This window comes from Podarcis erhardii (assembly GCF_964252035.2).
Source record: "Podarcis erhardii genome assembly, chromosome: 13".
NCBI lineage: Eukaryota > Metazoa > Chordata > Lepidosauria > Squamata > Lacertidae > Podarcis > Podarcis erhardii.
The window spans coordinates 41,489,411-41,508,233 of record NC_138502.1 but is presented as its reverse complement, the minus strand read 5'-3'; the positions used below and the strand labels follow the sequence as shown (position 1 = coordinate 41,508,233).

The 18,823-nt window shown below is 44.6% G+C and overlaps 1 protein-coding gene across 3 annotated transcripts in view; it reads right to left on the bottom strand.

The window, feature by feature from the left end:
* REEP1 (receptor accessory protein 1) overlaps positions 1 to 16,198 on the bottom strand; it is a 68,131-nt gene extending 51,933 nt beyond the window's left edge. The window contains exon 1 of one of the 3 annotated variants that reach the window (XM_081838178.1): positions 15,994 to 16,198. In XM_081838178.1, coding sequence (XP_081694304.1) covers positions 15,994 to 16,025 — 32 coding nt within the window. In that variant the 5' untranslated portion in view covers positions 16,026 to 16,198. The remainder of the gene's footprint in view (positions 1 to 15,993) is intronic. The other 2 variants (XM_081838177.1, XM_081838179.1) reach the window with 2 other exon arrangements.
* Positions 16,199 to 18,823: the final 2,625 nt, after the last annotated feature.

The window sequence follows — 18,823 nt, the reverse complement described above, 5'->3', positions numbered from 1 at the left end:
ACAAAAATGGCTGAATATGTAGAATTAGCAAAACTGACCCACAGGATCCGTAACCAAGAGGAAACAAAGTTCAAAAATGGAGTAAATTTGTTGAGTATATAGGCAATAACCATAGAAGCTTAAAGACTGTAGTAGGATTAAAATTAATTTTGTGATGTGTATAGGATGCTACTAAGAACCTGCAAAAAAAGAGGAAATTCAATATGAAAGCCTGTTGAAGGGAGGGAGGGAAGTCTGTGCACAACAGAGTGTTTAGAAAATAAGTAGACATATGATTGTTGAATTTTAGAGTATTTATTTTGTTTGTGTATGTTAAAGAAAACTCAATAAAAAGCATTTTTTTAAAAAAGAAAGCTGAAAGTTAAATAAGATGAAGGGTTAAAAAAAAAAGCATTTTGTGAACAGAATTTCCAAATAATGTTCAGCTTCCCATAAGTGCTCTCCTTCCTCAGAAGTCTGTATCTTCAATCTTCAGGAGACTAGTAAACACTCTTTGTTTTTAACCAGGCAACTCCTTTCCTTTTTTGGCTATGCCCCACCTCCTAAGCATCTCTAAAATCCTGATCCCCCCCCCCCCGGTGACATACAATTCTTATTATTCAAAAACTGAACTCCTATTCACGTGGAGGAAGCCTAAAAGGCCATTAACTGTTAATAACTCATTCTCGAATTACCCCCCCCCCCAAAAAAAATCAAATTGCCCCACACTGGAAACCATGGGGTTCGAGGGTCTTCATCAGTTTCTGCTTTTTGTTCCAAGGACCCTAGGCATAACTTTCAAGAGAGCCAACATTTAAGCAAAATGAATCTCACTTACGATCAAAATGTCTCGGAGTGCATTATGGTTGCTACCACATTTATTGCTGTTGTTGTGTTCCCTGTGCTTCCAGACATTAGCAACAGAGACCACAACTGGAAGCAAACTGGGGGAAAAGTCACCTTATCCAGATCAGACAATTCCGCTGATCCACCTAACCCGGCAGTCCAGCAGCTCTCCCTTCTGACGGTTCCCTCACTGCGAGAAGTGAGGTTACAGGGCCTTTTCGGTGGTGGCGCCCACCCTGTGGAACGCCCTCCCACTAGATACTAAGGCATGGGTTGGCAACCTAAGGCCCAGGGGCCGAATCCAGCCCAATCGCCTTCTAAATCCGGCCCACAGAAGATCTGGGAATCAGCATGTTTTTACATGAGTGGAATGTGTGCTTTTATTTAAAATGCATCTCTGGCTTATTTGTGGGCCATAAGAATTCGTTCATCCCCCTCCCCAAAAAAAGAATACAGTCTGGTGTCCCCCCCCAAGGTCGGAGGGACAGTGGACCGGCCCCCTGCTTAAAAAGGTTGTTGACCTCTGTGCTTAGGAAATAAACAAGTACAGTGGTACCTCGGGTAAAATACTTAATTCGTTCCGGAGGTCTGTTCTTAACCTGAAACTGTTCTTAACCTGAAGCACCACTTTAGCTAATGGGGCCTCCTGCTGCCACCGCACCGCGGGAGCACGATTTCTGTTCTCATCCTGAAGCAAAGTTCTTAACCCGAGGTAATATTTCTGGGTTAGCGGAGTCTGTAATCTGAAGCATATGTAACCTGAAGCGTATGTAACGTGAGGTACCACTGTACCTGGCTTTTAGAGAACATCTGAAGGCAGCCCTGTTTAGGGAAGATTTTAATATTTGATGTTTTATTCTGTTTTTAATCTGTTGGGTGCCACCCACAGTGGCTGGGTAGGGTAATCATCATCATCATCCCACATTTTCCACACTTCCAGCAGCAAATATTACTATTTCCACAGAGCTTAGTTTGTGCTAAAGAAGCCATATGCCACCGCATTCATTTTTGTGTGTGGTATCCTTCAGAATACGTTTAATCAATAGCAGGCCTGCACAACTTGTTATTCAGTCAATGCAGCCCTACAGCAGCAATGTGGCTTGTCAGGTGCCTAACAACTGCTGTCTTTTCCTTATCCAAGGTTGGCAGCAAAATCAAGAGGTTTTAACAGCTCAGTAGGTCAAAGCAGTGCAGGCGTGATATACACAGACGGCTTTGGCCTGGCTGCCTGGCTGCTCTCTTCTTTTTCTTTTTCTATATTTCTTTTTACTTATTCAATCAAAGGCATACAGTTCAACAACATACCGAAACAAAAAACAAAGAGAAGGCAATACAATTGCATGAAAATTGAAATGAAACATACACACACGCAAGATACAAAATTAAGTTGTTGCATGGGAATATTAAGAATACTGTTGACATCGGAGGGTGGTAAGATGTCCTTTAAAAAAAAAAAGAATTTGCTTTGTTTATCCCTGTTATGTACTGAAGTTCTCACCCTGGGCCAGCAGGGGGATACAATAGATAGTTATGCAAATGAAGGATTGAAAGTGACGTTCAGTGATTGGATAGTTTTAGAAAGTTGTTACAGTAACGTGCATTTCTGAGTGTCTGGGTGTTATCCACTAACGATAACTGTGAAAAACTGAAGTCTAGAAGCTTTGTACTCAGGACTGACAATGCACTTTTGAAAAGCCTTGTAATTTTGCACTGATAATTTGTGATTTGTATCAGATATATCTTTACTCCCCATATATTCTATTGCAAAACTTCTTTTAAAATTGCTTCCATATTTCCTCAACAGATTTATTTACATCACTTGTAGCTTTCATAACATAGCTATCCTGTTCGTGTGCAGAGCTTCCCAAGACTTACTGAACAAACGGTTAATTGTGAAAACATCAACTGGTTTCTACATCCTTTCGATATTAAATTTCACAGTTGTTATTAAATTTGCTACCAATTCTGTATAAAATGCTTTCAGCAGAGTCATAAGATGTGGAAAGAAAAGCCTATACAGAACACCCAACTCTCCAAGAACACTAGTAATCTGCAATACTGAAAGTACCTAGTTTATTTGACTCCATGGTAAGAATAACCCCAGGATACCAGTCTTTGATCTTCTTCATAGATGGGAACCTGGCCTTACGGTTTGACTTTGAACTTGGTTCTCAAACTTAATCCATTCTGGAAATCCGTTCCAAAACCAAAACATTCCAAAACCAATGCGCGCTTTCCCATAGAAAGCAATGCAAAATGGATTAATCCGTTCCAGACTTTTAAAAACAACCCCGAAAACAGCAATTTAACATGAATTTTACTATCTAACAAGACCATTGATCCATAAAATGAAAGCAATAAACAATGTACTGTAGTCACACAATCAGTCAGTAGCTGAACTGGGTTCCACAAAGTCACAAAAACAAAACAAAAAAGCCGCAAAAACAAAAATGCAAAATAAATAGAAAAAACAGACAGACCTCAGCGTAATACTCAAATCAGAAGTGTAACACTCAAAACGGAGCATGTTCAGCTTCCGGAAAAAGTTCGCAAACTGGAACACTTGCTTTCAGGTTTGCAGTGTTTGGGTTCCAAGTTGTTTGAGTACCAAGGCGTTTGAGAACCAAGGTACCACTGTATCTCCTTGTACTGTATTTGACCATTGGACTGTTCGACTCCTCTCTAGTGTTGCCCTTGGGACTATGTGGAATATTGGAATTTACCTCAGAGTAAAACACTGGTCACAGGTACCTACTGATTTAGTGTTCCTGACCCTCTCAGGCAGTCCAAAAACACCCTCTTCCCTGCCATGCTCATACCATTTTGAGAACTTTCTACAAAGGCTATAATTTATCATTTCATTTCATTTTTAGGGAGTGGAATGCTCCCCACTATACCTTTCCAGTAAGGGAAGTCATCATGCGTTACTAGTTTGAAGGAAAAACAATGGCAAACACCAGAAAAGCTACCCCCAGGACAAATGTTTGTGAACTTAAACAAAAAGACACCATTGTAGATCTCCCCCTCTGGTGCTAAAATGTACATTTATCTGGTGCTTCTAGGGCTTTTCTGGACAGCAGAAAATTACAGACAATTTCTTCCTTCCTTGCAGTTTCCAGTAACGCTTTTAACAAAAGCAGCATCACTAAGATGAGATCATAATCAATTAAGCTCCGTCACCTTTACATAAATATTCACTCTCTTTCCTAAGCTATCTCTGCAGCACTGTAATTAGAGTAATGTAATCACTCTGGAGGGGAAGAGAGGTTAAAGCTGCAATCCTGTGCGCATTTACTTTGGAGTAAGCCTTAATTAGCATAGGACTTCAGAGCAAGGTTGCATGGGCCTTGCACTGCAAAAAAGTAAAGTAACAGACAGTTCTTCTGCTTCACTGGCAAAAGGGAATGTTTTAGTGAATAAATCTAGCATGCACAATTTTGCACATGGACTAGGATCTGCTTCTTAGGGAGATGGGTGCAAAGCCCCAAAGCAACCCCGAGGCAACAGATATTGTTTTGTGCATGGCACAGAGAGACATTTGCCACCTGGGAAGAAGGCAGCTCATACAAACATTGGAAGGCAGTAATTGTTATGATGTTCCCTCTAATGCTCCACTAAAAAAAAACTTGTGGAGCTGCCAAGAATACATTTCTCAGTTATTCTGGTTATTTCACTTGCAGCAGTTAGCGACTCAAGCCTGTTGGCTTAATCTGATGGAAAGCAATCTCTCCCCTCCCCACGTTCCTTATTTTTCTGAAAGGAAACTTTAAAAAAAAAAAAATTAAATGCTTTATTCATTTTACACCCCCCCCCACACACACCCCACATAGTCATCTTCATTTCAGTCAGTCCAATAAAGATATCACAAAAAATATACTGTATTTTTTGCTCTATAAGACTCACTTTTTCCCTCCCAAAAAGTAAGGGGAAATGTGTGTGCGTCTTATGGAGCGAATGCAGGCTGCGCAGCTATCCCAGAAGCCAGAACAGCAAGAGGGATTGCTGCTTTCACTGCGCAGCGATCCCTCTTGCTGTTCTGGCTTCTGAGATTCAGAATATTTTTTTTCTTGTTTTCCTCCTGGTGCGTCTTATAGAGCGAAAAATACGGTATACAGTTTCAACTATGTGCTTTCTAGACAAACCTATGACTTCCCATCCTCTCCATATTTTCTTTTATATCAAAAATCTTGCTTTAATTTATCATGACTATTTCTATTTCTATTTCGATATCATATTCCATCATATGTACTGTTTACAGAAATAATTCAAAGGCAACTACCATGTTTAGATTACAACTGCTTTTCAAATAATTTTTGAAAATCTAGAATGAACTCCTGTCTGGGCTTGTCTCTGATTCTTTCCGAAAGAGAGGCTAATTCCGCATATTCTGTCAATTTGGATAACCATTCAACTCTGGTAGGGAGTTTGTCATTTTTCCAATTTGTCACAATAAGCACGTTCGTGGCCGCGGTTGTGTACAAATTTTTTTCCCTTGGCGAGGAATGAAAACTTAGGAAACGTAGATGTGTTTTTAAAACAACCCTGCTTCTTCCTCGCCTACACAATAACCACACACACACACACACACACACACACACACACATATATATATATATATAATCTAACCCATGGCTCTCTCAGAACACAGAGATCATTGCTGAGCCTTATGTTCTCCCTACAGATGGTACTTTGGGTGAGATTTCTTAGGGTGACACACACACAAACAAAATAAAGCTTCTCAGTCGGCATATAAATGTCAATTGCACAGCTGAAATTCTATTCAAAGGTAAAGAGAAGACAAAAACGGATGCTCTCATTATCCACAGCATGGAAGGGTAATATTTCTTTCTGTCAGGTGAGATGCAGCATTGGAACTACAGCTGGGACGGTCACAATAATATCTAAATCACCATAGAGCGGAGCAACCCTATCCTTAAAATGGTGGGCCAGGCAATGACAGCAGGCCTCAACTCACCTCCTATCAGCTGGTGAGACCAATTTCTGGACAAACTACAAAAGTTATGTTGGACCAATACTTGGCCTCAGTGGAGTTGGCAAAGGAGGACTTATTCACTGCCCTTATTACCATATGTTAGGCGCAATCATGGCCTCTAACCAATGCTCAGTCAGCCTTGGAGTGAGATCTATACCACCAACACTCTTGGCAGTCACACAACCTGTTTCAACACCCACAGTTCCCTTGGATACCAAGGTGGATTGTAGATCCCCTTGGCATCAGAGAGGGCACTCAAGGACCCTCTGCATCTCACCGTTTTGTAACGAGACAAGATCCTCAACAACATCATTTGCTCTTCCCAAGGGGTGATGCCCCAGAACATCCAGGAATTTGTCAAGATCTGTAAGTCCCAACAGAAGGCATAATAAAAAAACCCCCAAATTTACAGGCTTGCAACAAGAGGTCAGAAGAACCTCTTTTGGGAACTGACTTCCTCAGGCATGGGGCTACCACTGAAAAGGTACCCAAACTAATTAGGTCTCATGGGCAAGTACAGGCGCAGGTTTTCTGAAAATAATCTCCAAGTGTGGAAAAGTTGATAATGGGTGAAGGTACTCCTCCTTTCCTGGGAACAGTGACACGAAAAGAAAAGGTTGGCCCAAAATAAATTTTAAGAAATCTACATTAAGGAGCTACCATCACTTGGCCAACCAAAACACTTTGCCCTGATGTGGATTTGCAGGGCATTTGGTTTTCCAAAAGGGGGGGGGGAGACCTTCTTTTCCTTCTTGCCCTCCTGAACCAACACCACCCACTCTAATTGTGCTACGTAACACTGAAGGATTCTGGCTTGTAGCTGACAGTCGGATCCAAATGTGAGGACTTTATTACTGGGGGGAAGGGAAGGGGAGCAAAAGGATTTCAGGAGGGGGTGAAGAGGCACACTCTCCTGAAACCTTCCTCAGAAAGCTATATAGTGCTACAGAGCTCAGGCTATGCAATATTTATCAAGCTAATTCCCAGCATTCCCTTGCCCCAGCCACAGCGATGACTTCAGTGATGGATGGCAACCGGGCCAGGAGCAATGGCGGGGGATACAGATGGTCCGTGCAGAGCAGATGGGTAGGGAGCTGCGTAAATGCTGGGTGGTCCCATCCCTTCTTCCCCTCTCCCCTGTCCATCAAATTAACTAGATTATAAATAAATAATACATAGACACACAAACCATCCCCATCAACATTTTTGCTCTTTGTCACCCTCGGGGCTTTTGAAGTCATTGCAAGAAACCGAAACCTACAAAGAGATGGAAAGCAGGCTTATACCATCGGCCTACCTGGCTCAGTACTGTCAACTGACTGGCAGTGGCCATCCCACGGTTTCAGGCAGGGAATATTCCTTTTCCTAGCTGGAGAAGCCAGGGGTTTAACCTAGGAGCTTCTGCATGTAAATCATGGGCTCTACCATGAAGCTACGGCCTGTTCCCAATTTAATATACTTTCGTTCCATGATCTTCGTTGGCAAGGAAGACATTTATGTGAGACGCATTAGTCCCGACCCATAGGATGCGGGTGGCGCTGTGGGTTAAACCACAGATCCTAGGACTTGCCGATCAGAAGGTCAGCGGTTCAAATCCCCGCGACGGGGTGAGCTCCCGTTGCTCAGTCCCTGCTCCTGCCAACCTAGCAGTTCGAAAGCATGTCAAAGTGCAAGTAGATAAATAGGTACCGCTCCGGCGGGAAGGTAAACGGCGTTTCCGTGCACTGTTCTGGTTCGCCAGAACGGCTTAGTCATGCTGGCCACATGACCCGGAAGCTGTACGCCGGCTCCCTCGGCCAATAAAGCGAGATGAGTGCCGCAACCCCAGAGCCGGCCACGACTGGACCTAATGGTCAGGGGTCCCTTTACCTTTAGTCCCAACCCTATCCTGGGTTTGGGAGAATAAGGAACCACAGCATTTCCAATAGTTCAGCTGGAAGGTCAGACAGTCAGTCCTTCCTGAACACAATGCCAACATTGTGAGGGCAAATGTTTCAGGTATTTCACTTCCCCCAAACAAGGAGGTGTCTTTGCCCCAACGCATTCCCATCATTGATGCAGCTGTTGAGTTGGGGAGGGAAGCAGGCAGGAGAAGTTTGTTGAGCGTGCAGCAAAACTGAGAATACAAAGGAAAGCGCCACTCCTTTCTCCTTCCACCTTCTGGTCCTCCCATCCATCACTGAGCAATTAAATTGACAAAAGACTAGGATTTTGACAAGCGTGTATGAAGAATGAGGGAATTCCCGAAAGGGACAAAAGATGATACCCCTACCCAGTTCCTATCATCTGGTTCTGTAATGATATGAAAACTCAGATCCAAGATCAATCAAAGCCTCAGGAAACCTTTGGTTGAAATGGAAGAAATTTGTATCCTTTTAACATCTATACTAGGGTAGTAAATGTAATGAACATAATCTGTTAGAATTAAAAGCAATGGAACTGCTGCGAGTGAAATTATCTACAGCAGCTTGACATAAGAGGGTAGGTTTGATTAAATTTACTATTACGTGGTGCTGGAATGTGCTGTGTCAACATAATATGGCATGATGGGGACTGCCTTGTCTTATCAACTTCCAATCTAAAGATGCTTCAGGGAAACCTAACGTAATCCATCGCTCAGTGAAAAGGATAGCAATTGCCATAAGCTCCACAAGCAATCTGTAGTCCTCAGAAAGATAGAACAAAGACTTCCAACAAAGCAAACATAAATTTTTAGCCATAGTTCCGAAATCAGTTTCTCGTTCATCAGTCAGCTGATCTGTTTTATTAAGGGTGCAGTTACAGGATGGAAGAGACCAGAAATCCGTGTAGGTTAAGACCAGACCTCAGCGCACATGGAACACATTAAAAATTAAATCACACAAAGAAAGACAGAGGCAGTTTAACTGAACGGGGCTCAGATTGCCCTACATTTCCTTATGGCATCTCCACAATATTTGAATAGACCAACGATGCAGCGGAACCCAGACAAGGATACAGATTTGAAAAGCTAGCTTTCATTTGCAGAAAGCAGATATAGAGGAATGTGATTAAGTGCAAAAATGATTGTGCTGGAACTAATGGAAAATCGGTGTGGGGAGGGGCTCACTATGGTGCACATCACACAGCCTCTGTGAGCGCATTTCATCGCATTAAAGGAGGCTCCTGTTAGGAGACCATCATTCTTCCCACTGAACACAGAGCAGAGGTTGCCAATATGGTGTCTGGGGGCCCCAGTATGCTCACCAGTACCTCCTATGTACCTCCACGAAATTAAAAGACGCCTGCTTTTTGGGAGAAAAGCAATGACAAACTGACAGCATCTTAAAAAGCAGAGACATCACCTTGCCAACAAAGGTCCATATAGTTAAAGCTATGGTTTTCCCAGTAGTTATGTATGGAAGTGAGAGCTGGACCATAAAGAAGGCGGATCGCCAAAGAATTGATGCTTTTGAATTATGGTGTTGGAGGAGACTCTTGAGAGTCCCATGGACTGCAAGAAGATCAAACCTATCCATTCTTAGGGAAATCAGCCCTGAGTGCTCACTGGAAGGACAGATCCTGAAGCTGAGACTCCAATACTTTGGCCATGAGAAGAGAAGACTCCCTGGAAAAGACCCTGATGTTGGGAAAGATGGAGGGCACAAGGAGAAGGGGACGACAAAGGACGAGATAGTTGGACAGTGTTCTCAAAGCTACCAGCATGAGTTTGACCAAACTGCAGGAGGCAGTGGAAGACAGGAGTGCCTAGAAGACAGGAGTGACTAAACAGCAACAACCTCCTATGACACCTGCAAGTAGTCTCAATGAACTTCCCCTCAAAAAGCCACCATTTGCAATGGTTGACTGCCTCGCATTGACACATTCCCTTAAACAGGTTCACATGACATTGGATTCCAGGACTGGACCCCCCTCCCTTTCTTCTGTTCTGAAAAAAGAGTATCCCTCTCTGAGTAAGGGTAGCAATAGGTGCCTTTTTGCCCCTTTTCTGAGAATATGCGGCTCTCTCTTGTCTGCTTGTAGATGAGGCAGCCATTTTGTGTGATGCCACACTTCCATAGCAGCCATTTTGTGACCGGTGCCCACGCCACTTAATAAAATAATAATAATAATAATAATAATAAATTATTTATATCCCGCCCTCCCCAGCCAAAGCTGGCTAACAACAGTAAAATAATACAGCATTCTAAAATCAATTCATTATAAAATCAGTTCAAATCTAATTAATGACAACCATAATGAAAATTCCAAGTGTGCCCACTAACTCGGAAAGGTTGGCTACGTACAGTCTCACTCCTAAAACCTGTAAAGCCCCCCACCCCAAGGGTCTGGATAGTTTTAGGTAGGTTGAATGGGGCTACATCAGCCTTCCCTCACCGGCTGCCCTTCAGCCCCAGACAGCCTGGCCAATGACCAAACCATCTGGAGGACACCAGGTTGAGGGAGGCTGGAATAGACGCTCCCAAAATCAACTGGTGGGTGGCATAAATGGCCTTCCCTCCCTTCAGAACTTCCTACTTTGGCCCAGGGCTGCTGACAAATATTTAAAGGGTCTATATGGCCCATGATTCAAATTTGTACAAAATTTGCTTATTCTACTCATTGATACAGGATGAGGCCTCTTCACAAATTCAGATGATGACTGGAGGGCTCCCTGGCAATACACATTGCAGCAAGTCCAGTTGTTCTGTTAGCAGGTTTTCTTAAAAAAAGAAAAAGGAGCGAAGACAGGAAATATGGGGCCCAGAGCCAAAGATCAGGACTCATAACAACACTCCTACCGTGGGTGGGGGTGTAATATTGTTTTTGTTTGTTACTATGCTATGCATTTTTGCGTTTTTGTATTGTAAACTGCTCTGAGATCCTCAAATGAAGGGTGGCCAGGGAGGGCGGGGTAAAAATATTCTTATTCTTATTCTTATTCTTATTACAGTGGTACCTCGGGTTAAGTACTTAATTCGTTCCGGAGGTCTGTTCTTAACCTGAAACTGTTCTTAACTTGAAGTACCACTTTAGCTAATGGGGCCTCCCGCTGCCACCACGTGATTTCTGTTCTCATCCTGAAGCAAAGTTCTTAACCCAAGGTACTATTTATGGGTTAGCGGAGTCTGTAACCTGAAGCGTATGGAACCTGAAGCGTATGTAACCCAAGGTTATTATTTATTATTTATTTATTATTATTTATTATTTAATAAATAATAATAACAACAATGCTTCCAGTTTGTCTGACTTTGGCCATTGTTGCTCCTAGCTCCCAATGTAGGAGTTCAGCTTTGTGTCCACCCTTTGCTGCCAAATTCCTGTTCCTTCCAGTTACAGTACCTTGCTTGTCTCCTAATTTTCTGTACAGAGCAAGGATGGGGATTCTGTGGCCATTGTGAATGTCCATGGGGGGGGGGGACACAGTCGCTCTGCTCCATCAGATGAACTGTGATTCCCCAGATTCCCATTTTTTAATTTAAAAAAATAGTTAAGCTTTTAGCATTTGTATAACCTGAGATCTGAGGCAAAATGTCCAGGCACTTTCCCCCCTCGTTTATTTTGCAAGAAACCAGCCTGCTTCCACCTTTCCGTGTTTTTAGCCAATGAATGAAGCCATAGCAATGACTAAGATTTAGGAAAGCAGATCTAGCCAATTAGGGAAGGCTGAAGAGGAAAGCCCAATATAGACCCTTGCTTTGCTTTTAAGCATACATTGGTACCTCAGTTTAAGAACAGTCCTGTTTACGAACGATTTGGTTTACAAACTCCGCAAAACCGGAAATAGTGTCTTGGTTTGAGAACTTTACCTCGGTCTAAGAACGGAATCTGAACGGTGGAAGGGCACCCACGGCGGAAGGCCTCATTAGGGAAAGCGTGCCTCAATTTAAGAACGGTTTTGGTTTAAGAACTGACATCCAGAATGGATTAAGTTTGTAAACCAAGGTACCACTGTATTCTGCTGGTCTTCCCTACTAGAGAGGTGATAGCTGCTCCACAGAAAACAAGTCAAATATCTAGGGTTTTATTGTAGCTAGGACAGGGAATCAGTGTGTCGACTCCAAACAAAAAGTAGCAGCAAAGTCAGGAACTTGTGTTCTTTCTAGCTAAAGCCTTATTTCCTACCCCCAAAAAATGTGATTTCCTTTTGTCTTGATAAATATTTTATAAATTACTCTGTTAATGCCAATGCAGATAAAAGTCCACTGCTACTATACCCATTTCACAGAGAACAGGACAGTGGCTGAGAGAGTATGTGTTACGCCAGCCCAGAAAAGTAACCCAGTGTTGTTTTTGCTGAAGATGGGTAGGAGACAGTGTATGCCAATCCTGAAGCGTAGTCTGGCATTGTTAACCTGGCACTTTGGGGTTTCGTTTTTATGGGAACTGCAGTGGAAACAGAGCTGTGAAGCTGACTGGAGCAGCAGTCCAATGAATTAAGGGATGGAGAAGGCGAAGAGAGCCTGGGAAATAGCTGAAGGTTTCAGCAGTGAGTGGGAAGATGTTGTCCTGATGCCAGGTCTGCCAACATATGGACCACAGGTTTAGCCATTGAGAAGCAACAGAGGGATAGACCTGAAATACAAGTTTCTCAAAGGCCAGGACTACTCAGGTCCCACCATGGCTACGTCACCAGGTCAATCAGTGTCAGGAATGAGCCAGCTCCTAGCAAAGGTTTGCAGCCAACTGCAGAAGGCAGCCAAGAACAGAGAGGCTTAGGTGTTAGACAGGCAGTGGAGAGCCGGCAGCTGCAGACTTTGGCTCTTCCTGACCTTGAAGGGCAGGCTAATAAGGCAGTAGCTGAGAGCAGAGTAGAATACGGTCAAAGCTTGCCGGAAGCTCAAACAGGAGTGAACAAACACACAGATAGCATGTTCAGAACAGGAAGAGATTGGAGCTAAACCAATAAGTCCAAAGAGTTGGCAAATGGGAGGGCTACTAGACAGGAAGCAAAACAAGAGACGTAAGAGTCATAAGTTCAGTATCTTCTGTCAACACCAGAAGAAATCTTCAGAAGGGTCATCTTGAGTGATGATGCCGGAGGCTTTGTTAGAGCCGTCCGGAGCTATCTGTTTGTTTTTGCAATAAATCCTCCTTTTTAATTACCTACACTTACTGTGTTATCAAGCTGGGAACCTGGACTCCTGACAACCAGAAATGGTAGGTGCCTGTTCTCTGATGCTAGTTATGCTGATTGTCTGTTTAAGAGTTTGTTTTTTTCTAGTGGGGCAACTCAGATATGCTTTAGCTGAGATTCCTGCATTACAGGGGGATTGGACGAGATGACCCTCAGGTCTACAATTCTATAATTCTACAGTTTCCTTTGATTTTTGCATTTCTTCCAACTGCCGCTTTAAGAATATTCCCAACTTCAGAGCCAACAGACCCTGGCTGGGACTCAACCAGCACTTTAAACTTTTAGCATTCTTGTGCATTCCTCCCTTGCAACTTTCCACACTTGCTTCAAATGGCCATGCTCTGAATTAGCCATATGTTCATTGCAGTGGGGTAATGGGGAGCAGGCTTCGGAGGCTACTTCGATCAAATGCTTATATTTCGGAGCAATTCCATTTAAACCCTAACCCAAATTTGTATGACCTGAAGACTGCCTTCACACCCCATTAACACACAACCTAGCACATTCAGAAAGGGAATCTAGGGGTGGTCTGTACTGTAAGAAACCATTTCCTCTATGTCATGGGAAGGCAAACTAAGGCCCAGGGGCCGGATCTGGCCCGATCGCCTTCTCAATCCGGCCCATGGACGGTCTGGGAATCAGCGTGTTTTTACATGAGTAGAATGTATCCTTTTATTTAAAATGCATCTCTGGGTTATTTGTGGGGCATAGGAATTTGTTCATTCCCCCCCCCCAAAAAAAATATAGTCCAGCCCCCCACAAGGTCTGAGGGACAATGGACCGGCTCCCTACTGAAAAAGTTTGCTGACCCTTGCTCTACTTAGTATTTAATGAGGGTTATTCTGCATCATCATGGGACGCAGGTGGCGCTGTGGGTAAAAGCCTCAGTGCCTACGGCTTGCCGATCAAAAGGTCGGCGGTTCGAATCCCCGCGGCGGGGTGCGCTCCCATTGCTCGGTCCCAGCACCTGCCAACCTAGCAGTTCGAAAGCACCCTCGGGTGCAAGTAGATAAATAGGGACCGCTTTCTAGCGGGAAGGTAAACGGCGTTTCCGTGTGCAGCTCTGGCTCGCCAGAGCAGCGATGTCACGCTGGCCACGTGACCCGGAAGTGTCTTCGGACAGCGCTGGCCCCTGGCCTCTTGAGTGAGATGGGCGCACAACCCCAGAGTCTGGCAAGACTGGCCCGTACGGGCAGGGGTACCTTTACCTTTTACCTTTTATTCTGCACCATCAAGCAACTTTGTGTTTTATTCCTACAAGTCCTGATGTCGCGTCATACTTTTTCTGCCTGCGGACCATGTGCAACAAAGAACTGTAGGTGCACTTATGCTGTTCTCTTCCTCACCCCACCCCACGCCTTTCAAACTGTGTGATGCATGACCTCACTCATAATACGACCGTTCCTTGGGCTGCCTTTGTTTCCCAGAACTACACACCAATCGGCACTATTTCAACAAAGCTTCACAAGATGGGAGGAGGCAAATACTGTAAACAGATTAATACTAGACGTTTAAAAATGAGTCTGAGTTTAAAAGTCAGATGAGAGACTATATTCGAAATTATGCCAAAAACACAGAAGATTGGAACAGCATCTTTAAACATGAGCTTAGATATACTATGCCAATCACACACTTGGAAATACTATGTAAATTATTTGGAGAAAACACAGCTTTTCAGAACAAAACCTTAAAGTGCCATCTTATTTTTTAAAAAGATCAGCAAAAGACTTATCTTGTTTGCAAAATACCCATCTTATATTTAACATGGTTCACCCTAGCAAAGTGCAAGCTCAACCACAGAAAATGACAGCTGCAGATTAATCAGGGTCATATAACTTGCCGGCTTCTGTTCTTACAACCTTTGCTATGATCCGCCATCAAAAGGCTCTTGATTGTCACAGAAGGAAACTCAAAAATCAATCCCACCCTCTTCCCATCTTTCAGACTAGTGGGCAGAGACAGAAGCCAGGTGGATGAACTGGGCGTTATCCTAGCACATCTCTCCAGACAAAGGTGGCGCTGGGCCTCCAACAACAAATTGCCTTCAGCATCCTAGAAGAGGAAACCCAATGAAAATCCACATTCTGATTCATTCTGTTGCTCTCCTAACTTTGGCAAGCTTTCACAAAAGCAGCATCTATGAGAATAACCAGCTTCATGTTTGCAGGCACATGTTGTAGGCCGACTCCCTTCCCTTTCTGGATGCAAATGGTCATGGAAACAGACTCCATTGTTTGCTTCCTGGGGAGAATTTCCCAGGGATTCCTGTACGGCATGCCTGGACACCCCATGACATGTGAAGATCACCATCCACGCCTATGTTGAAGCAGGAGAATCCACCACTTTTCCAGAAAGGCTTTTCCAGAAGGGCTATGGGTTTTTCTTTTGTTTTGGTTTCAAAGAGAGGGGAACCCCACAGATGCTTCCCCCCACCCATTTTAATCATGAAAGGTAAACAGCGCTTAACCAAAAAATAAATTAGGACCCCTCTCTCTCTCTGCTCCCACCTCCCATGGGATGGCTCCAGACAGCGCCCTCTAGCGAGCCCCCACCCCACAGAAATAGGTATTGCCAGCAACAAAGCGTCAATTTCCCTGCCGCCCTTCCCAATACTCGATTTTTGTCCCCATTTGCAGAGGGGAAACGCTGCAAAAAGCAACCCCGCTTTCGCGTGCATCCGTCCTGACTTTACCCCTACCAGGGAGCGCCAAGCCAATATAGGATTTTGTGGGGTGTGTTTTTTTAAATAACCCAAAAATGCACATCTTCCCTTTGCTGTATTATAAAAAACAACAACCCCAAACCCACGCCGATCTCCTGCTGCTGAGCGCAAGAAAGAAAAGGGGGAAAAAAAAACCCCAAGCACCGGCGGCAGCCTGTGAAGGAAAGGCTATAATTAGATGGGCAGATATTCTTAGCCCGGGGCGCGTTGGGTGGAAAGCTGCGTTGCGCACGGGAGACCGAGACGGAGACCCACAACCCCATGCAATCCTATGGCCCACCGCGCTTGCAAAAAGGCTGGGGGTTCCCCAAAAGCGCAGGGCGCGCGGCGGGAGACACCCCCGCGCGGGCTACTCACACCACTAGCCTGGAGATGATCCAGGAGACCATGGCGCTGAGCGGCTCCGGTGACAGCAGCAGGGAGTGGGTCCGCTTTCCCCCGCCCGGCTCGGAGCTGCCCGTCTGCCGTCGCGGGGAGAAGCAGCAGCAGCAGCAGCAGCGCCAGGCGCCTCAGCCATTCGGCATGCCAGCGCCAGCGCGCAGCCTCACTGGGGAGCGGCCGGAAGCGGCCGAGGGCCGCACGAGCGCGGCTGGGAGGGCCGGGCGCGCGAGGGACCTCGCACCTGCCCTGATGCTGTGCGGAGCCTCTTTCAGCATCAACCAGGCCTTTGGTTGACCTGATCAACATCCCATCCACGTTTAAAATGCGGCTCTTTTGTAGGGGATATTACTGAGCTTTTGCTTTTATTTTTATTTTATATACTGTGATCTATTTATGTGAACCTCTCCGAGACCTCCGGGTATAGGGCGGTATATAAATTCAATAAATAATAATTAATAATAATATGCATCATAAGCCTTATAGATCCAGTTACAGATAGGTAGCCGTGTTGGTCTGCCATAGTCAAAAGAAAATAAAAAAATTCCTTCCAGTAGCACCTTAAAGACCAACTAAGTTAGTTCTTGGTATGAGCTTTCGTGTGCATGCGCACTTCTTCAGAGACACACCATATAGAGTAATTAGCAAATCCTCAGTGAAACAATTGCAACCTTTAAGCAAAAAATAAGCTAAACATCACAATGATATAATCTATTCAACGATATTAACGGCATTAAAACATCAGCCAGAAAAATAAGCTAAGCACTTTTTTGTTTGCAAACTCTCTATCCATCCCATGACCAGTGTTTTTTTCTTTCTTTTTGGGGTACTCAGTGGTACACAGTACCGACATATTTTTCCCCCTAAAAGAAAAGCACTGGTTAAAAATGTGGCACTTACTGTAACAACTTAATGGTGAGAACCGGCATCTCTTTTTTTCTAGAATAAAAACACTGCCCATGACTCATAATCTTTCACACTACAGTGGTACCTCGGTTTACAGATGCTTCAGGTTACAGACTCCACTAACCCAGAAATAGTACCTCAGGTTAAGAATTTTGCTTCAGGATGAGGACAGAAATCATGCTCCGGCAGCGCGGCAGCAGCGGGAGGCCCCATTACCTAAAGTGGTACTTCAGGTTAAGAACAGTTTCAGATTAAGAACAGACCTCCGGAACAAATTAAGTACTTAACCTGAGGTACCACTGTATTCATCTCATTAAAATATGTGTATGAATGATACCCCCAGGCGGCAACTTCCTCTGGCTGGAGGTGGGGCAGCAAAGGTAAACCAACTGTCCCTTGATGGCAAACAGTCTCTCTACCTCACAGTGCTTCCTCTGAAAACAGTCCCTTGAAGTTGACAAGCTGGGACATGTGCAGAGGAGGACCACCAAAGATGATCAAGGGTCTGGAAACCAAACCTTATGAGGAACGGTTGAAGGAGCTGGGTATGTTTAGCTGGGGGGGAGGAGACTGAGAGGAGATATTATTGTTGTTATTGTTGTTATTGTTTAGTTGTTTAGTCGTGTCCGACTCTTCGTGACCCCATGGACCAGAGCACGCCAGGCACTCCTGTCTTCCACTGCCTCCCGCAGTTTGGTCAAACTCATGCTGGTAGCTTCGAGAACAGTGTCCAACCATCTTGTCCTCTGTCGTCCCCTTCTCCTTGTGCCCTCCATCTTTCCCAACATCAGGGTCTTTTCCAGGGCTGATTTCCTTCAGAATGGATAGGTTTGATCTTCTTGCACTCCATGGGACTGTCAAGAGTCTCCTCCATGGAGGAGGAGGAGATATGATAGCTAAATATTGTGATATACCAATATATCATGATGTTTGAAATAATGATGAAACTACATAAAGGGGAACAGTAGGGCTGGGTGATGGCTGGTTTTCAACTTCACAATATAAGGTAAAGGTAAAGGGACCCCTGACCATTAGGTCCAGTCGTGACACACTCTGGGGTTGCGGTGCTCATCTTGCTTTATTGGCCGACGGAGCCGGCGTACAGCTTCCGGGTCATGTGGCCAGCATGACTAAGCTGCTTCTGACGAACCAGAGCAGCGCACAGAAACGCCGTTTACCTTCCCGCTGGAGCAGTACCTGTTTATCTACTTGCACTGGTGTGCTTTCGAACTGCTAGGTTGGCAGGAGCAGGGACCGAGCAACGGGAGCTCACCCCATCGTGGGGATTCGAACCGCCGACCTTCTGATCAGCAAGCCCTAGGTTCTGTGGTTTAACCCACAGCGCCACCTGCGCCCCTATCGTCAGCTAAATATTGTGATATACCGCTATATCACGATGTTTGAAATAATGATGGAACTACGTCAGTACAGTGGTACCTTGGGTTACATACACTTCAGGTTACAGACTCCGCTAACCCAGAAATAGTACCTCGGGTTAAGAACTTTGCTTCAGGATGAGAACAGAAATCGTGTGGCGGCAGCGGGAGGCCCCATTAGCTAAAGTGGTACCTCAGGTTAAGAACAGTTTCAGGTTAAGAACAGACCTCTGGAACGAATGAAGTACTTAACCTGAGGTACCATTGTAGAGCCATAAGCTGACTTCACAGTTTCCCCCACATCGTGATTTTTGCCGGTGCCTGCTCTTGTGATGATGAAGCAGGGGAGAGCTGCGCTGGCAGAGTTAACAGGGGCTTGCAGGAATCGAGAGAGGTGTTGGCTGGCTTCACGATTTCCCCCACATTGTGATTTTTGCACAGCACCTCCCCCATCACGATTCGCGATATATTGCCACGTCAAAAATCACGATACTGGAAAACCGTGAAGCCAGCCAATGACCCTACAT